Source organism: Sturnus vulgaris, chromosome 23 (genome assembly GCF_052056855.1).
Source record: "Sturnus vulgaris isolate bStuVul1 chromosome 23, bStuVul1.hap1, whole genome shotgun sequence".
NCBI lineage: Eukaryota > Metazoa > Chordata > Aves > Passeriformes > Sturnidae > Sturnus > Sturnus vulgaris.
This window is the reverse complement of record NC_142265.1, coordinates 3,722,126-3,744,971: the sequence shown is the minus strand read 5'-3', so window position 1 is coordinate 3,744,971 and position 22,846 is coordinate 3,722,126. Positions and strand designations below refer to the sequence as shown.

At 53.6% G+C, this 22,846-nt stretch overlaps 3 protein-coding genes across 9 annotated transcripts in view; 2 read left to right on the top strand and 1 right to left on the bottom strand.

The window, feature by feature from the left end:
* Positions 1 to 187: 187 nt before the first annotated feature.
* On the top strand, positions 188 to 5,681 carry DDX25 (DEAD-box helicase 25). 5 transcript variants are annotated; one of them, XR_015808195.1, is made up of 11 exons: positions 188 to 238; positions 777 to 912; positions 997 to 1,089; positions 1,204 to 1,306; positions 1,923 to 2,037; positions 2,383 to 2,560; positions 3,152 to 3,389; positions 3,610 to 3,772; positions 3,890 to 4,078; positions 4,353 to 4,839; positions 5,250 to 5,681. XR_015808195.1 is itself a non-coding variant. In XM_014888792.2 (10 exons), exons 2-10 carry the CDS (start codon positions 800 to 802, stop codon positions 5,312 to 5,314), a joined length of 1,257 nt encoding a protein of 418 aa, XP_014744278.1. In that variant the 5' UTR covers positions 188 to 238; positions 777 to 799; the 3' UTR covers positions 5,315 to 5,681. The 5 variants fall into 5 exon arrangements, 2 of the variants coding, with proteins under 2 accessions (XP_014744278.1, XP_014744277.1); XM_014888792.2 differs by lacking the exon at positions 4,353 to 4,839; XR_015808194.1 differs by lacking the exon at positions 188 to 238 and having other exon boundaries at positions 246 to 912; positions 4,580 to 4,839.
* Positions 5,682 to 6,604: 923 nt separating this feature from the next.
* VSIG10L2 (V-set and immunoglobulin domain containing 10 like 2) lies at positions 6,605 to 11,601 on the top strand. The gene is made up of 12 exons (XM_088177958.1): positions 6,605 to 6,680; positions 6,757 to 7,110; positions 7,844 to 8,128; positions 8,633 to 8,908; positions 9,058 to 9,333; positions 9,628 to 9,888; positions 9,977 to 10,270; positions 10,362 to 10,664; positions 10,865 to 10,987; positions 11,070 to 11,094; positions 11,167 to 11,321; positions 11,422 to 11,601. Exons 1-12 carry the CDS (start codon positions 6,605 to 6,607, stop codon positions 11,481 to 11,483), a joined length of 2,490 nt encoding a protein of 829 aa, XP_088034084.1. The 3' UTR covers positions 11,484 to 11,601.
* A 514-nt stretch (positions 11,602 to 12,115) lies between these two features.
* CDON (cell adhesion associated, oncogene regulated) overlaps positions 12,116 to 22,846 on the bottom strand; it is a 57,347-nt gene continuing 46,616 nt past the window's right edge. For 2 of the 3 annotated variants that reach the window (XM_088177956.1, XM_088177957.1), the window contains exons 17-20: positions 22,243 to 22,517; positions 19,828 to 19,907; positions 15,174 to 15,430; positions 12,116 to 14,283 (exon numbers count right to left, since the gene is read on the bottom strand). In XM_088177956.1, coding sequence (XP_088034082.1) covers positions 14,117 to 14,283; positions 15,174 to 15,430; positions 19,828 to 19,907; positions 22,243 to 22,517 — 779 coding nt within the window. In that variant the 3' untranslated portion in view covers positions 12,116 to 14,116. The remainder of the gene's footprint in view (positions 14,284 to 15,173; positions 15,431 to 19,827; positions 19,908 to 22,242; positions 22,518 to 22,846) is intronic. The other variant, XR_015808206.1, reaches the window with a different exon arrangement.

The window sequence follows — 22,846 nt, the reverse complement described above, 5'->3', positions numbered from 1 at the left end:
CATCCGGCGCTCCCGGCGCTGTGGGCCGGCTCCATGGCGAGGGAAGAGCGCGGGCTGGGCCGGGCGTGCGGTGTCCGCGGCCCCGGCTCGGGCTGCGCTGGGGTCGGGGCCGCGCTGCAGCGCTCGGCTCCTCGCCTGCCCGGGCTGCGCTGCCCCGAGCTGCCCGGCCGGGGCATGACCCGCGGGCCCGGCCTCGCCCCCGCCGCCCCCGAGGCCCCCGAGGACGAGGATGAGAGAGGTGGGTCCGGAGGGGATCTCGGTGTCAGCCCCGCCGAGCACCGACCGACCCCCGCGGGGCCTCAATGTTCAGTCATCATTTAATCAACAGGGTGTTTTACTTCCAGAGGAAGGAAGGGCCCAGTGCAGTGTGTTTTCACACTCATTTATGAGTACGGTGGTAGTTAGTCTGGAGTAATGGACGTTGCCTGCAGTGTTTTTAATGAATCTGCAGAACAGTTAAGAAATCCTCTGGAGAGAGAAGAGCATTCTCAGTACAAACCTTTTGTTGTAAACTAAAACACAAGAAGTTCCACAGCATGTGGAAGAACTTACTGACATAGAGAGTGGCAGAGTGCTGGGACAGGCTGCCCAGGGAGGTTCTGGATTCTCCCTTTTTAGAGACATTCCAGACCTACAGGAACACATTCTTGTGTCACCTCTCCAGTTGACCCTGCTTTGGCAGAGGGTTTGGACTGGATGATTTCCAAAGATCCCTTCCAACCCTAATCATTCTGTGATTCCACGTCTTTTAATTATGGAGTTGCTGCCTTTCCCAGTGCCGCTGGCAGAGCTGTCCCTGATGAACAAGTTGATCCACACATCCCTGGTGGAGTCCCAGCAGCACGTGGAGATCCTGCAGCGGAACCCCAACTCCCCACTCTTTTCCATCAAGACCTTTGAGGAGCTGCCCCTGTGAGTTGCCACAGCCCCCAGCCCCACCATGCTCCAGCATGCCAGCCTCCTTCTCATGGGCACTTGGGTGCTTTGTTTCCACAGGAAGAAGGAGCTCTTGCAGGGGGTTTATATGATGGGCTTCAACAGACCATCCAAAATCCAGGAGCAGGCTCTGCCGGTCATGCTGGCATACCCGTGAGTAGGAACAGGGCATGCCTGAGCCCCAGCTCCTTGTGGCATCCCAGCACTGTGGGGCCAAGCAGGAATTCCCTGATCCCTGCATTCCAGTAAGCTGCTTTTGCCTTGCAGGCCCCAAAACTTGATTGCCCAGAGCCAGTCAGGGACAGGGAAAACAGCAGCTTTTGTCTTGGCCATGTTGAGCAGAGCCAGTGCCAGCGAGAAATACCCCCAGGTAATACAGGACAGGGGGAGCTACTGCAGTAGGGGTTGGCCCAAGCACCCAGGACACTGCCAGGGGCAGAGCTCTGGGCTTTGTCCCTGTTCCTGTGTGAATTTACCCACTGGAGTGGGATGATAAGCCACCAGGGCCTGTCACAGCTGCAGGTAGGACCAAAAGCACGGTGCCCACCTCAGGGAGGTGCTTTGACTTGCCAGTGGATCAATCCAGGCTTCAGTTATCCTGGAATTTAGGTTTTGAGGAGCAGCTGCAGACACTGCTGGTGTCTGGTAGTCAGATACTCCCAGTCCCCTCTCTGGGTGCAGAACCAGCTTTGCCAGCTGTTTCCAGCCATGTAAGATCTCCTCTTGTATGTGTGACTGAACTAGGGCACAGGAATAAGCTGCACCACACTTCTGAGAGAGGAATTTCCTCCTAAAAAAACAACAGCACCAGCTTCTTCTCCCTTGGCTGGAGCTGGAAACACAGCCCAGCTCCTGAGCCTCCAGCTGTGCTGTGCTGCCCCATCCCCTGCTCCTCAGTGCTGTGGATGCTCCTGAACTTCTCTTGCTGTCCCTGCCCGTGTGCCCAACCCTGGGCCTGACAGATCCTTCCTCTGCTCTCCTGCCAGTGCCTCTGCCTGGCTCCCACCTACGAGCTGGCTCTGCAGATCGGGCAGGTGGTGCGGACCATTGGGAAGTTCTGCACTGACATCAGGGTGAACTACGCTGTCCGGGGAAACCGAGGTGAGTCCAGCCCAGCACAGCTACCAGCACTGCTCCAGAAATGGGGAGGGAGCACAGGGATCCCCTATTAGAGCCTGGAGCTACTAGGGACTGCCCAGACATCCATGGAGGGCAGTAAAGTAGTGTCAGTCCCCCTCTCCTATTGAGGAGGCTTTTCCACATCACTGGCTGCTTGCAGACTCCCTTTTTCCATATGGGGCTGGTTCCCACACCCCAAGGCTGTAGGGGAAGTGTCATGATGACCCCTTGAAGGCATCACTGAGCAGCCAGGCTCTGAGCAAGCCAAGGGAAAACACAGAGAGCTCCATGCCTGGAGGCAGCAAAAAAGCTTTAGCCCCCTTGCAGTTCTAAAGGGCATGGTGCTGGAGGAGCAGATCATCATTGGAACGCCAGGCACTACACTGGACTGGTGCTTCAAACAACACATCCTGGACCTGACAAAGATCTCCTTGTTCGTGCTGGACGAGGCTGACATCATGATTGACATGCAGGGCCTCTCCTGTCAGAGCATCCGCATCCACAGGTGAGCATTGCCGACAGCTGGGGCCCTGATTCCCTGCTTTCCCTTCTTTAGCTTTAAAGGAATCTGTCACCAAAGGGCTGTGAGAATGTCCCCATGGTGCCAAAGAGTCTCATCCACAGGTCTGTCTTTCTGTGAAATTGCATGCACTGGACACATAGGAAGACACTTCACCTCGTTTAACTTTCCTTTGAGCTGTTACAGGCCTCAGATTGACTCACAGAATCATAGAATTGCCTCATCTGGAAGGGACCTTAAAGCCCATCTTGTTCCTACCCTGTCCCATGGGCAGGGACACCTTCCATTAGAGCAGGTCGCTCAGAGCTTCATCCAGTTTGGCTTTGAATACTTCCAGGGATGGGGCAGCCACATCTGCTCTGGGTAACCTATGCCAGTGCCTCACCATCCTTACAGGGATGAACTTCCTAATATCTAAACGTTTTCTTACAGTGTGAAGCCATTCCCTCCTTTTCCTGTCACTCTTGTAAAGAGTCCCTCTCCAACTTGTCAGCTCTCTTGGCTTCCCTTTCCATTGAAGGCAACACAAAATCAAGTTAAATTAGGGTTTCTGACAGAGCTTTTTCTCTGCCCCAGGTCTCTTCCCAAGAGCTGCCAGGTGCTCCTGTTCTCAGCCACTTACAAGGAACCCGTGCGAGCCTTTGCAGAGCGGATCATCCCTGACCCCATCGTGATCAAGCTGCGTGAGGAGGAGCTCACCCTCAGCAACATCAGGCAGTACTTCATGGTGTGCCAGAGCTTGGACGAGCAGTACAAGGCCCTCTGCAACCTCTATGGCAGCTTCATCATCGGTCAGGTCATGATCTTCTGCCAGGTAAGGCCCCTGCCTGGGAGAGCCCTGCACTGCCCCTCTCCCGTTGGGAATAGCAGGAAAGGGTCATTTTACAGTATGGGCAAAGTGGGCTCCTCCCAAAACCCCCAAAACAAAGGAGCAGACCCTAGAGGAGTGTTGAAAACCGCCAGGAGCTCCCTCAAAAGGAGCAGGAGACTCTGGAGAGGGAAGTGTTGGCCTCAGCCTGTCCCTGTGTGTGCAGACCCGGAGGCTGGCAGACTGGCTGGCGGGGAAGATGAGCCAGGACGGGCACCAGGTGGCCATCCTGACAGCAGAGCTGACAGTGGTGCAGCGGGCCAGCGTCATCCAGCGCTTCCGTGAGGGCAAGGAGAAGGTCCTGATTGCCACCAACGTCTGTGCCAGAGGTATCCTGGGAATCCCAGCACCTGGAATGCACGGGGCCTGCTGTTCTTCCACGTGGGCTTGAGCAGCTGGTCCTGTGGGACAAGGAACCCCAAGAGGATCCTTTCCCTCTCTTGCAGGCATTGATGTGCAGCAGGTCACCACCGTGGTGAACTTTGGGCTCCCCGTGGGTCTGGACGGCGAGCCGGATTTTGAGACGTACCTGCACCGCATTGGGAGGGCGGGACGCTTCGGGCACCGCGGCATCGCCTTCAGCGTGGTGCAGAGAGACACCGTGCAGCTCGTGCACAAGATAGAGCAGTATTTCCGTGAGTATGCACACTGACCCGCTGCCCTAGGAGGTGGGGTTGGGGCTGTGATCCTCTCTAGCTCATTTTCTGCTTACAAATAGTCCTTGTCAGGCTGCTCCACTCTCCAGGGCTCATCTCACTGGGAACAGATGACAGATACAGCTTTTAGGGTGATTTTTGCTCCCCAACAGGCAAATTTCCCAAGAAACAGCCCTGGAGGTTGTGTGCAACTTGCAAGGGATGTTACCAGTACCCAGGATCCCTCAGCACCTTTTTTTTCCCCCTCCTTCAGGCATTTTTTCTGCCTTTCCTTGCAAGCATTTGTCCCAGGGGACCTGGTGCCCCAGCTGAGCTCAGCCCTTTCTGTGGGAGAGGAGATGGCAGCTGTGGAAATCTTTCCTAAGTGGAAATTGATTGTCACTTGTTAACATCAAGAGGATTTTCGTGGGATTTGCCAGATGCCAGGGCTGCACTGATGGCTTTTTGAATCCCAGTGCCTGTTTTCCCTGTGATTTTTAGAGGGAAGAAGGTTATAGAAGCCTTCTGATGGGCAAGAAATGGTGTCCCTTCCTCATCTCCGGCCTCAGAGCCACTCAGCCCTCTTGGTTCCTTTAAATGTCCACCTGTCCTTGGAACCTGGAGTGAGGCAGACACCAGGAAGAGAAGACACGAACCACACATTCTGGCAAAGATTGCTGCCGTTGGGTAGAAGCAATGAGCAACTGGAACAACTGTCTTATGGATGAGCCCAACCACAGCCACGGCCAGAAGGAACCAGTGTGAGGATGAGCTCCCAGCGGTCTGACTTGTGCTTTTCATGTTGTCACGTTGTAATTGGAGGGTACAAACCTTCCCTGTCCTGCATGGCTGTGGAGGTGGGAACAGGGAGTGGGGACACATCACAGGCTGAGCCCTGCGTGCTGCTGCTGTGGGGCTGCTGCTTATGTTTGTCACCTTGCCTTGGCTGCTGCCCTGATCCAGTTCCCCTCCTGCTTTCTCCCAGCTGATTTCCCTCCTGACCCAGTTCCCCCTGCACTTCCTCCCTGCTGATTTCCCAGCAGAGGGAAATGCTGCAGTGAGCAGTCTGGGAGCTTCCCAGCTGGCGTGGGGCGCTCAGGTGGTGCAGACACCAGCTCAGGGGAACAGGCTCTGCACTCACATCCCAACAATTGCACTTTCTTTCCTACAGAGACCACGATCAAGCAGCTGGATCCATACGACATGGAGGAGCTGGAGAAGCTTGCAGCTGAGTGAGGAGCAGGGATTCGTTCTGCCAAATCCAAGTTCTGGTTCTGAACAGGAGGAGGAGTTACAGGGGAAAACTTCCCGTTTCTCTTGTATCCTCCTGAAGCTGTTAAGTTTTGTTGTGTTGCCTGAGGAGGGGCTGGAGCGAACCTTGTCTCGCTAGATGGCAGCAGGAATCCACTGCAGCCATCCCAGATCCCGGGGCAGAACCCAAGTGTTCAGGGTCCTGGCAGTGCAGGAGACAGGTTGGAGCCCTAGGGGTCCGAAATCCAAATGTTCGGGGTTCCTGCAGTGTGAGGGCAGAAGTTGGACTCCAGGGACGAGGCTGTGTTTGTGCCTTTGTTAATCTTTAAAAAATACAATTGTTTGTAATCACCAGGCTGGCTCCTTCTTTACCAAAATTCTCTGAAATGTATCAACATTGCAGGAGGGGGTTGATTAGATCAGTGTTGGCAATGGTGTCATTTGTCAGGTTGGCTACTGCCCCCTGCTCTCCTCATCCAGATTTCTATCCAAACCCGACCTGAATGGGCACAAAACATGATGAGAGCGCAGCCAGAGGCATGTGGCAGTGGGAGCAGGACCTGGTGGCAGCAGAAGGGGGCCTGGCCCTGGCTCTGCTGTTCCTTGCCATCAGCTTTAACCTTTTGGGGCATTTCAAGCCCCTAAACCTCTGTGTGGGGAGTCTCGCATTTGTTATTAACAGGGTGATTTTGGTAACAATTAATGAATTCTAATTAAAGGATCAGTGAGGGAGATGGGGGTGGCAGGTAGTTTTCCAGACTTTGCTGAGTGTTCCCTGATCCCCCTCACCATGTGCACCCCCAAATCCCCCCTGGTTCTCTCCAGCCCCCTGGCATTGCATTACGGCACAGCCGCCCCTATGAATGTTTGATGGTCTGGGGCGTGGCAGACAGTGGGAGATGAAATATCAAACCTTGCTCCTTGCCTGGCTTCCCCAGCTTCAAACCCCCAGCTTTGATCACAGGGGAGTGGCAGTGGATTTTCCCCTCCTTTAGCCCAAAAAAAATTCTGTGTGGAGAAGGGAGCACTCAGGAATTAAATTCCCACCTGGGGGAATGCAAGGATGCTGCCATTCGTGAAGCAAGGGCACTCTTCCTCAGCCCTGAGATTGCAGGGGCCCAGGTGGCAGTGGCGTCAGGTTCCCCCCGTGCTGTCAGCTTGATAAATAATGAACAGTTAATCAGGGCTGGGCTTAATTACCTGGAGGTAACCAGAGAGCAGGTCGTGGTGGAGAGCGCAGCCCTGCTTCCACGCGCCGGAGCTGGACATGGCGCCATGGAGCGTGGCCGGGCACCGCTGCCGCCGTGGAGGGGGCCCTGGATCCTGTGCCTGCTGCCGGCGCTGGCGGGGGGTGAGCACCGAGCTGTCCCCCCATTTCCCGGGCGGGGGGCGAGCCGGGGCCTGACGGACGCGCTGCCCCGGGGCAGGGCAGCCGCTGGCGGCCGGCGAGGCGGCCTACGAGGAATGGCGGGCGACGGGCGTGCGAGGCCGGGCCGTGGAGCTGAGCTGTGGGCTGCCGGCCGCGGGCCCGCCCGCCGTGGTCTTCTGGAGCTTCACGCCACAGGGAGAGGGGCTCCCGCGGGCCGTGGCCGTGGGCTCGGGCAGGGAGGTGGCCATGGCCCCTGGCACGGGGATGCTGGGCCGGGTGACGCTGCGCAACGGGACGCTGGAGCTGCGGGAGCTGCGCGTGGCCGCCCAGGGCCGCTTCCTCTGCCAGGGGCTCTTCCCAGAGCGGGGCCGGCTCCGTGTGGGCTATGCCGCCGTCCTCCTGCGAGTCCTGGGTAAGTCCCTGGCTGTGGCCAACCTGGGGGGACCCGCTGGCCAGCAGCAGCCAGCATCATGCTCCCCTAGATCACGGTCAAGCCCAGCCCCTTGCCCAGTAGCTAACAGAGCCATCCACTGGCCAACAAAACACTGCCCTAGCCACCAAAGGGCTCCACTCAATAAAACAAGCCGGCATAGTGCCCCACTAGCCAATGCAGAGTCCCACTAGCCAACATGGTGGTTCACTAGCAACTGTAGCATCCCATTCACCAACAAAGCACCCGACTAGTTAGCAGAGTACCCTACTTGACAACATGGTCTGTCGCTAGCCAGCAAAGCATCCTACTAGCCAGCATAACATGCTGATAGCCAATATAGCCATCAGCCAAGGTGGCTCAGCATAAGCCAACATAGGACTCATCAGCCAACCCAGGGCCCCACTAGCCAGCACAGGTCACCATTAGGCAGCAAACCTCCCTTGACTCCGACTAGTGTAGCCCCCTACCAGCCAAACATAGCAGCCCACAAAGCCACCCTCATTTCCTTGCCCTGGCTACCCAAGCATCCCATCATCCCAAACTGGTCCCAGTAGTACCCATGCCCACAGCCAAGGTGCCCCTCACTAGTAGCCATTCTACTGCTGCTGTGGCACTTCACTGGCCAAAGAAAGTCTGGGCAGGGGAGATGGGAGATGGGAGGGCCCTGGGGCGTTCTGCTGTCTGTGGGGGCTCTCACTCTCGGTGTCCCCAGTGCCTGTCTCCAAGCCCTTTGTGCGGCCGACGGCGGCGGCGGCAGCGGAGGGGGCGGCCGTGGCCCTGACGTGCACTGTGCGGGAGGGGACGGAGCCGCTGAGCTTCTCCTGGCAGCACCAGGAGCCCCGGGGGGGTCCCTCAGTGACCCCTGCGGGGCTGGGGGGCTCCAGGGCAGAACTGCAGCTGACACCTGCCAACCGCAGCCACACGGGCTGGTACATCTGCACTGTGCGCAACGAGGTCAACAACCACACCAGCGACCCCGTCTACCTGGACATCGTCTGTGAGTGCCCTGGGTGCCACCCACCTCGGGGGGGCCCTCAGTCACCAGCTGGGGGAGCATCTTCGGGGCTGGTGACATCCATGGCATGTCTGTGGCCACTGCAACGCTCCATGGTTTGGACATGGCCACTGAGCACCCTGCCACCATGGGATGTCCATAGCTGTCATGGAACATCCATGGACATCATGTATCCTGCCACCGTGATGCCTCTGTGGCCACCACTATGCCTCTATGGCCACCACGGTATGGCTTGTTGCTTTGACATTCATGGCCATCATACACTCCACCAGCATAATGTCTCTCTAGCCACCATGGCCACTGTGTGAGCTGCCACCACGATGCATCCGTGGCCACTGTGCATCATGGTGTGCTCACAGTCCCCATGGTGCACCCTTTCTAAGGGGGCTTTGCTGCCCTGCTTCCCACCAGAGGGAGGAAGCCCCCGGGAGGGCTGTGTCCCCTCTGCGGGGATGTCCCTGTCTAAAGAGCCCCGTGTCCCCACAGATGGCCCTGATGAGCCGGCCATCCGTGTGGAGCCCTTCTCCCCCGAGCAGGGGGGCTTCTCAGCGGGCGAGCGGGAGGATGTGGTGCTGAGCTGCCTGGCTCCCTCCAACCCCCCCAGCCGCTACGTCTGGCTGCACAACGGGTCCCAGGTGCACATCGGCCAGACCTATGTCATCACTGCCATCGCCCGCGCCCAGGCGGGCACATACACCTGCCTGGCCGAGAACAGCCACCTGCAGACCCGCACCCAGGCCACCATCGTCCTCACTGTCTACTGTAAGTACCCCGGCTGGGGGGCCGGCAGGTCCCCACGGGGTGAGACGGACCAGCGCAGCTCCCCGGTGAGGATGTGGGTGGGACGGGCAATTTGAGGCGGGGCTGGGAGGAAACCCGCGCTCTACCCCAGTACCGATGGTCTGCTGCAGATCCACCAGCCGGGAGCCCCAGCTGCTCTGCCCTGGCCTCCGATGATCAGCGGGATGTGGCCCTGCGGTGTCGCTGGCTGGGGGGCTTCCCCCTGGCTCGGCTGCGCTGGGTGGGCCCCCAGGACGAGGAGGAGGAGGAAGAGGGGTTGATGGGGACCAGTTTTTCCATGGCCACCAGGATCCAGTCAGGGGCAACTACCAGGAACGGCAGCTCCTTCTCCTGCCTGGCCTCCCACCCTGCGCTGCCACTGGGGGCTGCATGCGGGACCACTCTGTGTGAGTGATAATGGGCTCATCTGCTCCCCAGCCCCTTTCTGACCCCCCGGTGTCACAGCACAGCTGTAATGACCCCGTGCCGTGGCCAAACCATGGCATGGGCACTCCAGGGTGCTGCTGCCTTTCTTGGGATCTTCAGCACCTCCAGCTTGCTCCAAAACGGGGACGCTGTGGCACAGCCCGGATTGACAAACCCCCCTCTCCCTGGGGATGGGGGGAGGGAGGTGCCTCGTTTTTGAGGGTGCTTTGGCACGGCGTGGCAGTCCCCTAGTCTGACGCCTCTCCATCCCACAGGGGTCCCGTCTGGCAGCCCCAGCTGCGCGGCGGCGGCCACCAAGGGTGACGAGTATGTGATGCTGCGGTGCCGGTGGGAGGGGGGCACGCCGCTCGTCACCCTGCGCTGGCGGGACAGTGCGGGCCGAACCTTGGGCGACCCCGCACCCTCCACCGCCGTGCTGGTGCTGAGCACCGACGGCAGCCTGGGGGGCCGGGAGTTCGTGTGCGTGGCCGCACACCCGCTGCGGGCGGCTGCCGCCGAGTGCCGCCTGCGGCTGGGTAAGCTGGACCCGTCCCCAGTGTCCCCATCGTGCCAAGGCGGGATGGCACCTCCCTGCCGATACTGTCCCCCCTTGTCGCCGAGTAGAGGTCCCCGAGCTGGAGGCGGAGAGCGAGGTGGCGGTGCTGGAGGGCGGCGAGGCACAGCTGGCGTGCCGGCAACGCGGCAGCAGTGCCAGTCTCGGTGCCACAGTGGCTTGGTACGACCCAAAGGAGCGGGAAGTGACTCCGGGGCTGGCCAAGTACCGGCTGGAGCAGGGAGAAGCGTGGGTCAACCTCACCGTCCGGGATGCTGAGTGGCCGGGGGACAGTGGGATCTACCGCTGCACCGCCACCAATGCCGTGGGCACTGCCAGCCTCCCCGTCCGCCTCCGCGTGGACCGTGAGTCTTCAGACGGGCAAGGGTGGGCTGGGAGCATCAAGGGCGGGCTGGGGACATCAAGCCCCTCCTGCCGGGTGCCATCTCGCCGCAGGGTACCCAGCCCCGCCCAATGTCACGATCAGTAAGCTGCGGTACACGCGGGCGCGCACCGAAGTGCGGCTGGAGTGGCGGACGCAGGGCGCCGGCAACCTCACCGGCTTCGTGGTGCAGCGGCGTCAAACCAAGAAACCCCTCCGGGAGACCCCCAGCCCCTGGGAAACAGCCGCCGGCGACATCGAGCCGCACTCCCGCGACCGGCGCCTGGGGGGGCTGGACCCCGCGGTGCTCTATGCTTTCCGCGTCCTGGCCGTCAACCACCGCACGGCCGGGCACCCCTCCGAGGTGCAGACGCCAGGTGAAGTGGGCAGGGGCTGCTGCTCCGTGGGGGCAGAGCAAGGGTTGAGTGGAGAAGGGCAGCGTTTCCATCCGGGCGGAGCTGAGGAGCCGAGTGTGAGCAGCCGTCAGTAGGTTCCAGGCACAGGCTCGCACCTTCCCTGGCCTTTCTGGGCTCTGTCCGTTCCTGCTGCCTGCCATGTCCGCTCTGCTCTCTTCCAGCCGAGCCTCCCTTCGAGGCCTACCCGGCGGTGACGGGGGCGGCGGTGGCAGGGATGCTGGTGGCCACCGCAGCATCACTCCTGGCCGTGCACTGCATCGCCCGCCACCGGGACACCCTCCCACGTGAGTGCCAGGGCCGCGGGGGCTCATCGGGGGCCACACCCGACCCCTGGCACCCACACCTCACACCCGTCTGTCTCCGCAGGGCTGCACGACCTGCTCTTCCGCACGTGAGTGCCCAAATCCCTGCGCCCCGCTGCTGCCGCGCCCGGGCACCAGCGAGACCCCGCGTGTCCCCCCAGGGCTGGTCCTATGGGCACAGCGGAGGATGCTGAAGCAGCCGCAGGCGGCGAGGAGGAAGCAGCACCAGCACAGGGAGACCCGTCTGTCCCCGGCACGGCAGCAGGTGCCGAGGCAGCACCGGCACAGGGAGACCCGTCTGCCCCCACCACGGCAGGTACCGGGGCGAGCTGAGGGCTGAGCCACCTGCCCTGCTGAGCCAGCACCCACCTGTGGCACTTGGGCTCCCCCACCCCTTGCAGAGCCGCTCTCGGCAGCACCAGGCACCACCGATGACCCACCGGTTAACGTCACCACCGCCGTGACAGCCACACCGTGACCACTTCGGCTTTTGCTCTTTCTTTCCCTTTCCTCCTCTCGTCCACACCACGGGACGGCAGCACCCACCTGTGCCGCGTCGGGCTGGAGGCAGCTGGCTCCAAATGCGGCACCCGGCGAAAGCCCCTCCGGCTCAGCCTCGGGCCTGCAGTTACTGCTGGAGCTAAAATAAATATTTAGGCTACAATAAATAGTTTCTCACCGATGGCAGAAAAAAAGCCCGAGGGCTGAAGAGCTGCTCTCAGCCCCAGGGCTGGCATCGACAGGGGATGATGCTTTGGGATTGTGCTGAGGTTTCTGTGGTGCAGAAACAGCCACAAAGCTTTTTGTGGGAACGGGCCTCGTCTTCACCCCAAACTCCCCAATTTCAGGCCAAACCGCAGGAGGTTAAAAACAGTGATTGGAAACGTTTTTTTTCCTGCATTGGTGCAAGCACAAAAGGAAGCAGGGTCCAAGGAAAGTGCCAGGCAGTTCCCAGCTTTCCTGAGTCCTCATCTTCTGGTGTGTGTGGAAACAAGGGCACCTTGGGCCATTTTCTCCTGTATTTGGTTAATAATAACCCATTGGGAAGGATCAAGCCACACGAACCAACCTTGATCAGTACCCACAGAGTATCAATCTCCACACCAGCCATAAAGCAGCATTGATCCCTTTATCAAACCACCTCCAGAAATACAAACCCTACTCAAAACCCCTGCAAAACCATCACTTCCAAACACATAACGTTCCAAAGGCATATTACAACTTCTCTGGAAAACAGAGCATCTTTATCTGACACACCCTTTAAGCAAGGTTGTTTAAAACCATGGTTAAATTTCAGTGTTTAGGGAAAATGAAGCAGCCATAGTTAAATCCAACCACTCGCCTGCCAATCTCTGTTGGAAAAAGGGGAAGCCTTGCAGCAGGTCCTGCAAAAGAAAAATCCAGGCTGTGAGGATGAGATAAACAAAAAGGGAGGAGGGAGATCTGTGGTGGCTCTGGAGTACATGGCAGCCAAAGCCCACGAGTGTGATAGTCCATGGTGTGTAGAGAACTTTGGAATAAGGCAGCTCTAGCTGGGAGGATGCACAACCCTAAAAAAGGCAAAAAAATAAATATAACCACAAATAATGCAATAGAAGAGAAGGCTTTGGGGGGAGTTAGTAGTGGCCTTCAAGTACCTGAACTGAAGGGTGCTTATAAAAAAGGAGGGAGAGGGATTTGTTATATAAACAGATGGTGACAGGACAAGGGAGAATGGTTTCACACAGCCAGAGGGCAGGTTTAGATGGGATATTGGGAATAAATTCTTCCCTGTGAGGGTAGTGAGCCCCTGACACAGGGTGCCCAGAGAAGCTGTGGCTGTCCCCACCTTGGAAGTGCCTAAGGCCAAGTTGGACAGGGCTTGGAGCAGCCTGGGATAGTGGAAGGCGTCCCTGCCTATGGCAGGGGTGGAATGAGATGAGCCTTAAAGGTCTCTCTCAAATCAAACTGTTCTGGGATTCTGTGAAACATAAAAAAAACCATCCCAGCACTCAGAGCAGCACACAGAGGTGCTGCTACCAAAGCAGATCTCAAGGGCTTCCTCCTCACATGGACATCACACCCCAAACCCTCTGGCTGGCAAAGCTGCACCAGTAGCCCTGAGCTCCCCAGGGCTTTGGAGCAGCTGCAGCCAGGCTGGCACAGCTCCCTCCCTTCCCATGGCCAGGGACATGCTGCTCTGGGCTGTTCGTGTCACCTCGGGGTGGTCATCACTATAAATTGTGCTTCACTGCTGGGGCTTTGCACTGTGACTCATGTGGGGGTTTGGTTTATTTACTGGGATTAAATTTGGAAAGGAAAAATTGAAACACCCACCCAAGCCCTGCAGTTACGGTTGCAGCACCTCCATCGTGCTGTGTCCAGGATGGGTGGGCTCTTCACAGCCATGCCCAGGGCTGGTGGGAGCTGCTTCACCATGACTGCTTTCATTTCAGAGCTATCCAAGCTGTCAGTAATCCCTCAAACTAAGAGTTGAACTGGATTTTGTCTTCTGTGAGTGGGAAAATGAGACAGGCTGGATTTCCACCTGTACTTCTGCAGAAGAGTTATTGAGCACCTAAAGACACAGTCACTGACTCAAGTTCTGCTTCAAGGACAGACTCAACCGAAGCTCATTTTTCTCATTAACCTTCTTATTTCCTCATTGGGATCTTCCCAGAGCAACCAAAAGAGGCCAGGAGATGTTCATGGAAAGGAGGGTTCAAATACCACGTCACTGAGCTGCCAGGGAGGTGCAGCTGTTGGTCATTTCAGACCTGCTTAAATCCCTCTCTCAGGCTCCTCAGAAGCGCTGGTAAATTGCCACGGAAACACACTCCACATTTCCCATCCTCATTCTTTATATTATTACAATTCTTTTTTATACACATAACCAGGCTAGTTTTGTGGTGTGTGGGGGAAGGAAAAAAAAAAAAAACCCAACAAAAAAGGGATTTCAAGGCATAAATAATATAAAAAGGCAACCATTTTGAAACCAAGATACATTCATATGACACTACTACAAAAAATAAATAGTGACTCTCTCTGTTATAATTAACATCCCCCCGTGACTCCCTTTCAGCGATGCTGCGGTGCAGTTCCTGGCGTTAAGTGGGGACAACGGTCACTGCCTCAGGTTTCCCGCAGCTGGAGCTGACAAAGGTCCCCAGAACCATTTAGGGTGACTCCGGATGAACTCCATCCTGGTTTTTCCTTACAGTCCTTGGAAACAGGCTGAAGAATGAGGGGACTCCAACTCAAAATGTGGTTCGATGTTTCTGAGTGCACGCAGCTGCCGCCTGCAAAGCAAGAGCAGGGCGGGTGGTTGTGTGGGGTTTCTCAGGAGATTCTCTGTCAGCTCAACAGACCCACATGCCCCAAAAACTCTTTAATTCCAGTGGGTGATGCTCTTTGGGCTCAGGCTGTTTCCCACCCCACCAGGCACAAGCACAGGGCACAGGCTCTATCCCAACACAGCACCTGTATTGAACAGCTCACGCTGAGGTCAGCCCAGCACTGCAATAATAAAACCTGCTCTGAGATGGCTATTGCTGAAAACAGCTATGAAATAATGCTGAACATTTAGGATTCATTTGCACGTGGCCACAATTCACATAACTGCTACATTCAGCCCAAATCAGCAACAGCTCCAGGCATTTGGTGCAAATGGCTCAGTGAGGAATTTGAAGCACCAAAGCCACACTTTGACAGAGGTGTGTCCACCTGAACCTCCCTTCCCCTGCGGCCACGGGGGGTGCAGAGGGAACTGCCTGATTTGAACACACAAGGTGCAATGATTCCAGAGTGGGACAAGGAACAGGTTCTCTTTCCACCAGCAGAGACCACGTCCCTTTCCTGTGCCAGTTCCTGCCTCCAGGATGGCTCTGGAATGCCTGTGTGTCCTGTGTCGGGGCCAATGGGTGTGCTGTGAGTGCAGCATCCATCACTCACGGCCTCCTTATGTGTCAATGAGCCCTTTTTAGAGGCATCAATCACCAGGGCATGACAGGACCAGGCACTGGAGCTGCACTGCTCCCTCCTTCCACGATGGGAAAGGCGGGACGCTACACCTTCCTCCAAGCCTGCTCTTACAAGGGTTTAATTACTGCCTTCTCCACGATAAATTAACCTCCCTACAGATTCCCTACAGACTATTCCCAGCTTCCCAGCCAGGTGCAGGATGCCTCACCGTCCATGCAATCCACGGAGAGCTGGCCCATGCCCTCCCGACAGCAGGGATGCTGTGCCGGGGGCTGCTCCGCGCTCTCCCCGCCGTCCTCCTCCAGCCGGGCGCTGCACTCGGGGCTGGCCGTGGCCAGGCACATGGCCACCATCACGTGGGGGCTCAGGGGCTTCATCTCCACACCGTCCTGCTGGAAAGGAGCTCCCAGGGGCACCACGGGCAGCGTGCTGCTGCCAAAAGTGCCGTTGGTTTTGGTGAAACACCTGCAAGAGGGACAGAGGCCAAAGTTACTCAGAGTGGCTTCTTCCCCCTCCTTAACTTTTAAATGTTTTACCACGTCAACAATCAGGGCATTTGTCAAATCAGTTTTAAATATATTTGTCCTTTTCCTTAAGAAAAGGATTGAGTGTCTTTTTTTACTCTCCCAGCAGACAGCTGAAAACATTCAAAACACGCTCAGTGCCTTCCCCCATCGATTGAGACCCAATGACCTGACTTGTGAGTCCATTTCTCCATCAAAGCAACTCCATAAAACATGTTTTCACTGCCAAGATAAAGAGCTCAAATTTGAAACCCAAGCAGCACACTTAAGTACCTTGAAAAATAAATACTAAGTGTTATTGGAGTGAATGCAAATTAGTAAAATAGATGCAATATAAGAAATTTAACCCCCCCCTTTCTGCTGTGTAAGTCAGATTGTGGCCCTGTAATACCTGTGTAGAGCTGTGGAACTGAAGTTAAAGTGCTGAATCAATTGTTACAGCTGAGGTATTTAAGCTTTAAACAAAAAGGAGCAGGACTTTGACACGCATACCATTGTGGCATGAGGGAAAACACCTCAGTATTTGCAGCACCATGAACAATGTGGCCTCAGGGAATATTTATATAAACAATTCCTACATAAGAAAGCCATAACTACCCTAAAAGTAAAAAGTTCACTTGCACAGCTACTACAAACTTCGAGAAACTACACTCCAAAATGCTCCTTGTTATGCATGCAGGACAGAGATCAGTCTGCAGATAAACGCATGGAAATAAGGATGGAGAGTGTTCACCCTCTCCAGTGACACCTCAAAATGCTCCTGCAAAAGCTGAACAGGCTTCAGGTCTTTATGTGCTAGTGCAGACACAACTCTGAGCACTCTTCCTCTGTTTTTGTACCTACCAGATGTAAACCCATCCCTCACCTGCTTTGCTGACAGGGATCAGCCCAGTGCACTTACTATATCTTATCTCTGGGGTTGTTTAAGGCTGGCATTTGGAAATAAAAAAATTGATCCTGAGTCCTGCCTGCTCAGCTGCTGGCTCAGCAAGTAGTACCGTGTGCTGCTCCAGACTGATTCTGGCCCAAAACTGAGCAGAGTGGATGAAAAAATGCTGGAAAAGGAGGAAGATGGACTTGGACACCAGCAGTGCCAGGGCAGCAGCCAGCAGAGCTGACCTCAACAGCAGCCCAGCACTGAGCTCAGAAGGGTTTAAAACCAGGTCATGTTAAGTTTGGCAGTCTGTTAAGTCTTGCCCAAGTCCAGAAACCACTTCTATGCCATTAAAAAAATCATGGCAATAAGGAAAACCATCATGGTGGAGGGACCTGTCCTACAGCCCTGCCTAGAGCCTCAGTTCATACCTGAAACCTGATCAAAACCTGGGATCAATATTGCCAGAACTAAAAGAGCAACAAAACACCCAACAACACAACTGAACTTGTCAGAGGAGAAACTGCAGTGAGCTTCCCCTCCAGGATTTGCTTCACCTGCAAAGCCAGAACAGGATAAATGGGTTCCCTCTGGAGCCTGCTCCCTTCCCAAAAGCTGTGAGGATGGAGGAGCACTAAGCTTCAACCTTCAATCTCCTATTTTGTCCTTCTGCTCCTGTAACTGCCTCCAAAATCATTATTCCAAGTACCAAAATACCACAGAAGCCACTGGAGAATCCACATGAAACACATCTGGTCCTCAAACAAATCCATTTATTAGTTTGCCTTTCTCTCCGCAGAGGTTTTGACTGCACTCACTTATTATTTAGAAAAAAAGGCTCCGAGAAACCCATCTAAATGTTTGGGTTTGCATGTTTCTGGGGGTTTCTTCTTAAAGATACAGAGGTCAGTGGAGTTCTCTGTATTATTGTAAGAGCTTGAAGGATGTTTCAACACAGCAGTTCAGTCTTCTAAGCTTCAATAACCACATTTTGATGGAAACTAGCCATGGGGATATCCAGAGCAGAGTGTGGAGGAAGAGTGATGTAAAATCCCTGCTGTGGAAAGCATATCTTCTATCAATTCTTAATACTGAAACCCTACTAAACTATAATCTAAAAAAATAGTAACTTAGATGAAAAAGCTGAAAAAACAAACTGATGTTCCTACATTTGAATTGTGCATTTCAGATTTCTGATTCAAATACAATGAATTTGCAAAGGAGAGAGATCTGCAGAAGTGTAAATTCCTCTGCAAACGTCAGGTATCTTGAGAGCTTTAGCACAAAGGTACAAGAGAAGAAAAAAGATCAGTTCTCAATCCTGTCAACCACAGGCTTTGTCCACAATAGCAAAGCAGGTCTCCAGTTTTCAGCAGCTTCTCCCTCTGGCAAGGCTCCACCAGCAGTTATGAGGGATAAAGTGCTAATTTAAACAGAAGACCCAGGGATTTCAGCACTGCAATAATAAAACCTGCTCTGAGATGGCTATTGCTGAAAACAGCTATGAAATAATGCTGAACATTTAGGATTCATTTGCACGTGGCCACAATTCACATAACTGCTACATTCAGCCCAAATCAGCAACAGCTCCAGGCATTTGGTGCAAATGGCTCAGTGAGGAATTTGAAGCCACACTGCTGATGTGGCACACCTTGCCAGAGGTGCGTCCACCTGAACCTCCCTTCCCCTGCTGCCACGGGGGGTGCAGAGGGAACTGCCTGATTTCAGCACATGATTCCAGGCTGGGATGAGGAACAGGTTCTCTTTCCACCAACAGAGACTGGGCCAGGGAGACAGCCCTGGCATGTGCAAGGAGGTTGAACAAAATGGGGAAAACACTCCAGCCTCAAATTCCTACTTGCCAAAACCTACTGAGCTGACTGCACTAACCCAACAGGCCTTCCTCCTCCTTCTCCTCTTCCTCCTCCTCACCCTGGCCATACACCCAGCTCCCTGGTGTAATGCTGAGGCACGTTCTGGTCCTTCCACTCCCCTCTCCCATGTCCTCTTTCCATTCCCCCAGCGCCAGGACAGGAACAGAGCGGTCCCTGCTCTGCCAAACCGAGGTTAATGATCCCCTCAGGGGCAAGGCAGCTGTAAGGGACAACTTGTTTCTCTATCAAGCAGTCAAATATAGAATGGGGCTGTGAAAACTCAAAGTTCAGGCCCTGCTGATGACCCGTCTGGGAGGAGCAGTGCAGTTGCAGAGGACGGAAATCTTTCCCTCACTTTCTTAGAGGGAAAAAAAAAAAAAGAGCAAATAAAAAACGAAATGTGTTTAAAACTGGAAGCAAGCTCTTAATTACAGTGTAACACATATGGCATGTTCCAAATTACTGTGAGACTCAGACATCCTGGTGAGAGCTGCTGCACAGCCTGCTCAAAATCACAGCACTGGTGTGTGAGGGAACGAATTGGGCTTTCCTGAGCCCTGCCAGGGACACTGAGCCAGCAAAGGCGTGCCCAGCTCCACCTGCGAGCAGCAGCTTGTCTGCATTACACTGTCATGCACGTATTTATGGAAGGAAGAAGGATTCAAAGCTCATTACAAATGGTATTTTGCAAAGTAAAACTATGAAAAGAAAGTGAACTTGTTTTCTGCCTTCAACAGCAGCTTTATTGTTCAATAGGGGACAGACTCAATGATGCTTGTGGGCCCAACTCAGAATATTCAATGATTCTATGATAAATTTCAACTCAGTTTAGCCAGATGTACACCTAAAGGCAGCTGAAGATTTTAACAATACTGAAAAATTGAAGTATGATTGAAAAAAAGCCCAGAACCTACCAGTCAGAGCAGCCCAGCTTGTCTAACTTTGAGTCCTATTTCTAATCGTTAAAATAACCAGAGATTTAGTCAGAAACCTAGGAGGGTAATATTTCCAAAAGTGAAAACTGAACAATTTTTATTAGGTTTCCGACTCCCAGCTACAATGCAGAAGACAGATTTTCCCTTATTCTACACAAGAATTCTTTTTCCCATGAAAAAAAAATGTATACCACTCTGACAGTGGCTGGTCAATCTCCTCCTGAAGGCCTCAAGAACTTGAAATCCCACATTTTACAAAGAATAGCATTGTGAAGGCAAAGGGGTGGTTGGTTAGTGTTCTTAAGGGAATGTCAGGAAGTGTAAAATACAGAAGACCAATTAAATCCGATTTGACAAGCTCCATGTGGAATGATTTTGTTATCTCAAAACTGAAGAAAACACAGGAAATAAGGATTTTTTTAAAAAATCCCAACCTGGAGAGATCCTAGAGAGCATCAGAGGAGCATGTTGAGCAAAGTGAGCTCTAGGGCTTAAAGAACTTATTTTATTCTGTCCTATGGACAATCTTCAACTGCTCTCCATGTCATCCATGGAGCTCCTCGTGCCAGCCAGGACTCCAGCCCAGTTTTTGTCAGCCCCAGCTCCACCCCAGCACACAGAGGGAGGGCTGTTCTCTGGGCAGGTTATTTCTCACCTGTTATTGTTCCGACAATTCCTGCAGCTGATGCACTCCGAGGGGTCAGCCTGAGGCACTGCCGTGTACAGCCCACCACCCTGCAGCAGGAAGGATTAATAAGAAATAATTAGAAATCAAATCACTATTGGGACACCCAAGAGCTCTTTGACTTAGTTTCCCCACTCTGATCCCATTATCAATGCCCTGCTCCAGGCTGTACGTGGCATGGCAACACTGAGCGATTGTCCAAAGGCCAGGGGAGGGCTTTGCCAGTGTGTGTGTCAGGGAAAAGTAAATAACTGCAGCTTAGACAAGTATGTGGTCATTTCCCTGGTCTGTTCTCAGCTTAATATGCTGAGGTTTAATTTAATAAACACACTGTAAATATATTTATTTTTAACGCTGATGACAGACACGAAAGCGAATTGCTGTTCATTAGCACGCAAGGCTTGTTTAGGGAGACAGAGAATTAAATTTGGAGGGCTGATGTCACATCCAAACCCATCCCACTTTCCTGTAATTACTCCGATTAGATCAGTTTACTTCACTACACTGATTTTTGAACCGTTTCGTATTTGTACAGATGGGGTAATTCCTCAGCCAGCAATGACTCCGGGTGAGAGGGATTTTGTGTTGTTGGTTTTGGCTAACAGGGCCATTACAAGCCAGTTGAAATGCCCAGATTAACACATACCTCATTGTTAGGGACCAGGCAGACAGTGATGCAGGAGCCACTCCAAGGGGGCTGCAGAGCCAGGCTCCCGCACCGGGCTCCAGGAGGGAGCCAGGCTAGGAAGGCTCACCTGGATTTTGGCAGCTCAAGTGGTAGGGAACTTCTAGCAATCCCTATTTTTGCAAAAAACAGAGCTTATCCTGAAGTTTTTGAGGGATGGGGAGCACTGAGGAAATGCCTAATTAGTCTTGATTGCCATCCTGGCCAGTTTCTCCCTTCCTCATTTAACCCAATCATTGAAACAATAAAGAGCGACCTAACGAGGATCAGAACATCCTGTTCCTCTGCACAGCCTCGCCCACGTGCCAGCCCCAGCCCTTCTCCACGGGCTGACATCCTGTGACATCGTGTGACTCAAACTTTCTACAACAGGGAGTGGGGAAAGAAAAACTCAACCCTGTCACCTGTTCCCAGCAAGACAGCAGCGCTGGGTGGGCACCTCATGGCACAGATGAGCTCCAGGCACCAAGACCTGTGTCATCATACATGTATTTCCTTCTTTCCCCCCCAAAAAAAATGAAAATGGGAGGGACAAAACATAATGCAAACTCCCAGTCTTTCTCCTGGGCAAGCTTTTGAGCAGTGCAAATGTTCCCTCCTCCAGGGCTTGGAGATTTTTGGAGTTTCACCCACTGGCAGGTTGGACAGGTCAAAAAACCCCAGTTTGGGCCTTGGTGCTCTTGAAAACAACCAAAAGTGGGCACTTCCTGCTACATGGGCAGGCCAAGGACAGAATGGGGTGAAGAACTGACTGGTCTGGGCTCAGACTGGAGGGAACTGAAGTGGCAACTACTGTGCAAGTGCTAATTTGTTGTTCAATAAAATGAAGTGCTTGTGCTCAATTACCAACACAAACAATAGACCCGTTTTTTTTCTCCAGAAACAGCATGGGTTATTCAGACTTTTGAACTTTTTCTTTCAGTTTTCCTGGGCAATGTTCACAGTTTTGAGTAAGTTTAGTAAGTTTGAATGCAAGCCATCTGTTTCCATAGACAATAATGAAATCATTATTCTCTCTTGGAAACAGGACACGTTTCAGCAAATGAAGTATTTTTCCACAGCATACAAAAGCTGGATCGCAGACTGAAATTAGTTTTTAATTTTATTTTCAATTTCAAAACAAAAAACGAGCCTGTCTCAACAGTCACAAACAGGGGACTGAAAAAAAAAAAAAAAAAGAAAAAAAAGCAGCGTTATTGCTGTGCTGCAGTTCAAGATGTATGGGGCACTTCATTCCATGGAACCTCCTGTGCCATTCGTGCTTTGCCATAATTAATAGCATTGCTCAGAGTTACAGATCTGAAACAGGTGGGGGAAAAACGGGTGATCCATAAAGCTGCAGAATAAGCAGCTATAATTAAATATATTTAACTTGGAGATTGAGAAATACCATATGTACAAGTAAAGTATCTCAGCCCAGCACTGAGGCATTCTCAGAGCTTACATGCTGTTAGGAGGAGGGTAGAGGCAGATTTCCCAGAGTGAGTGGAATTCTTGCTGTCATCTGATATTCTCAAATGAAAACCATGATGTTTGTATCACAAATATCAGCCCAGTTGCTTCCTCTGGGACAAGGAATTCAGTGGAACTGGCTGTTATCAGTGGATGAGTATTCCCCCACCCAAATTAAGCCTGCTTCCCCAGCCCCTGGATGAATCCCAAGGTCTGGGCTGAGCCTCCCACCCGGTGTAGGACCTTACGTTCACGAGGTGATGGGGATGTTCATAGTCCACGTGTGTCCTGGACAGGGAGTTGGTGTGCCCTGGGTACAGTCCTGCTCCTCCTCCACTCATGATCCCATTGACACCATTGCCAACTTTGTGGTGGACATGGGGGCAGCCGTTGCTGAGGCCATTGCTGAGGAAGTTTCCGTGGATGCTGCCGTTGACTCGGCTCGTGCCGGGTAAGGTCGTGTACTCGATCATCTGCCCACTGATATCTGCCCCTTGGTACAGGTAGCCAGGAGGGTCGTATTCTGCAAAAGATATTATTGCTGAAAGCACTTCTGTTGCTGAATGAGAAGCTAAACGAGCATCCCTACAAAATAAAGAAACTAATTTTTTTTCTTTCTCCAGTTTTTGTGAACTAACTCTGATATCCAGGTGCTTAGCATACAAATGTAGACATGGAAAACAGCCACATCCTGGAGAGCAGACCAGAAATGTTGGTCTGGAAGGACCTGGCTGATGTCAATCACTACAAGAGCATCCTAAAACAGGCCCTTTGTATCACCAACAGCCCCTCAGCTATATCTGCTATAAGCTGCTTCCCAGATCTCTCTGGGCTGCAGCTGAAGACTCTATC

Excerpts from the sequence above, each read along its gene's own strand:
- DDX25 (XM_014888791.2), top strand. The coding sequence starts at position 755 with ATGGAGTTGCTGCCTTTCCCAGTGCCGCTGGCAGAGCTGTCCCTGATG. Across the intron at positions 2,038-2,382 it reads CGCTGTCCGGGGAAACCGAG|TTCTAAAGGGCATGGTGCTG; the intron begins GTGAGTCCAGCC and ends GCCCCCTTGCAG. Across the intron at positions 4,079-4,352 it reads CAAGATAGAGCAGTATTTCC|GCATTTTTTCTGCCTTTCCT; the intron begins GTGAGTATGCAC and ends CCCCTCCTTCAG.
- VSIG10L2 (XM_088177958.1), top strand. The coding sequence starts at position 6,605 with ATGGAGCGTGGCCGGGCACCGCTGCCGCCGTGGAGGGGGCCCTGGATC. Across the intron at positions 7,111-7,843 it reads CGTCCTCCTGCGAGTCCTGG|TGCCTGTCTCCAAGCCCTTT; the intron begins GTAAGTCCCTGG and ends CGGTGTCCCCAG. Across the intron at positions 10,271-10,361 it reads CGTCCGCCTCCGCGTGGACC|GGTACCCAGCCCCGCCCAAT; the intron begins GTGAGTCTTCAG and ends ATCTCGCCGCAG.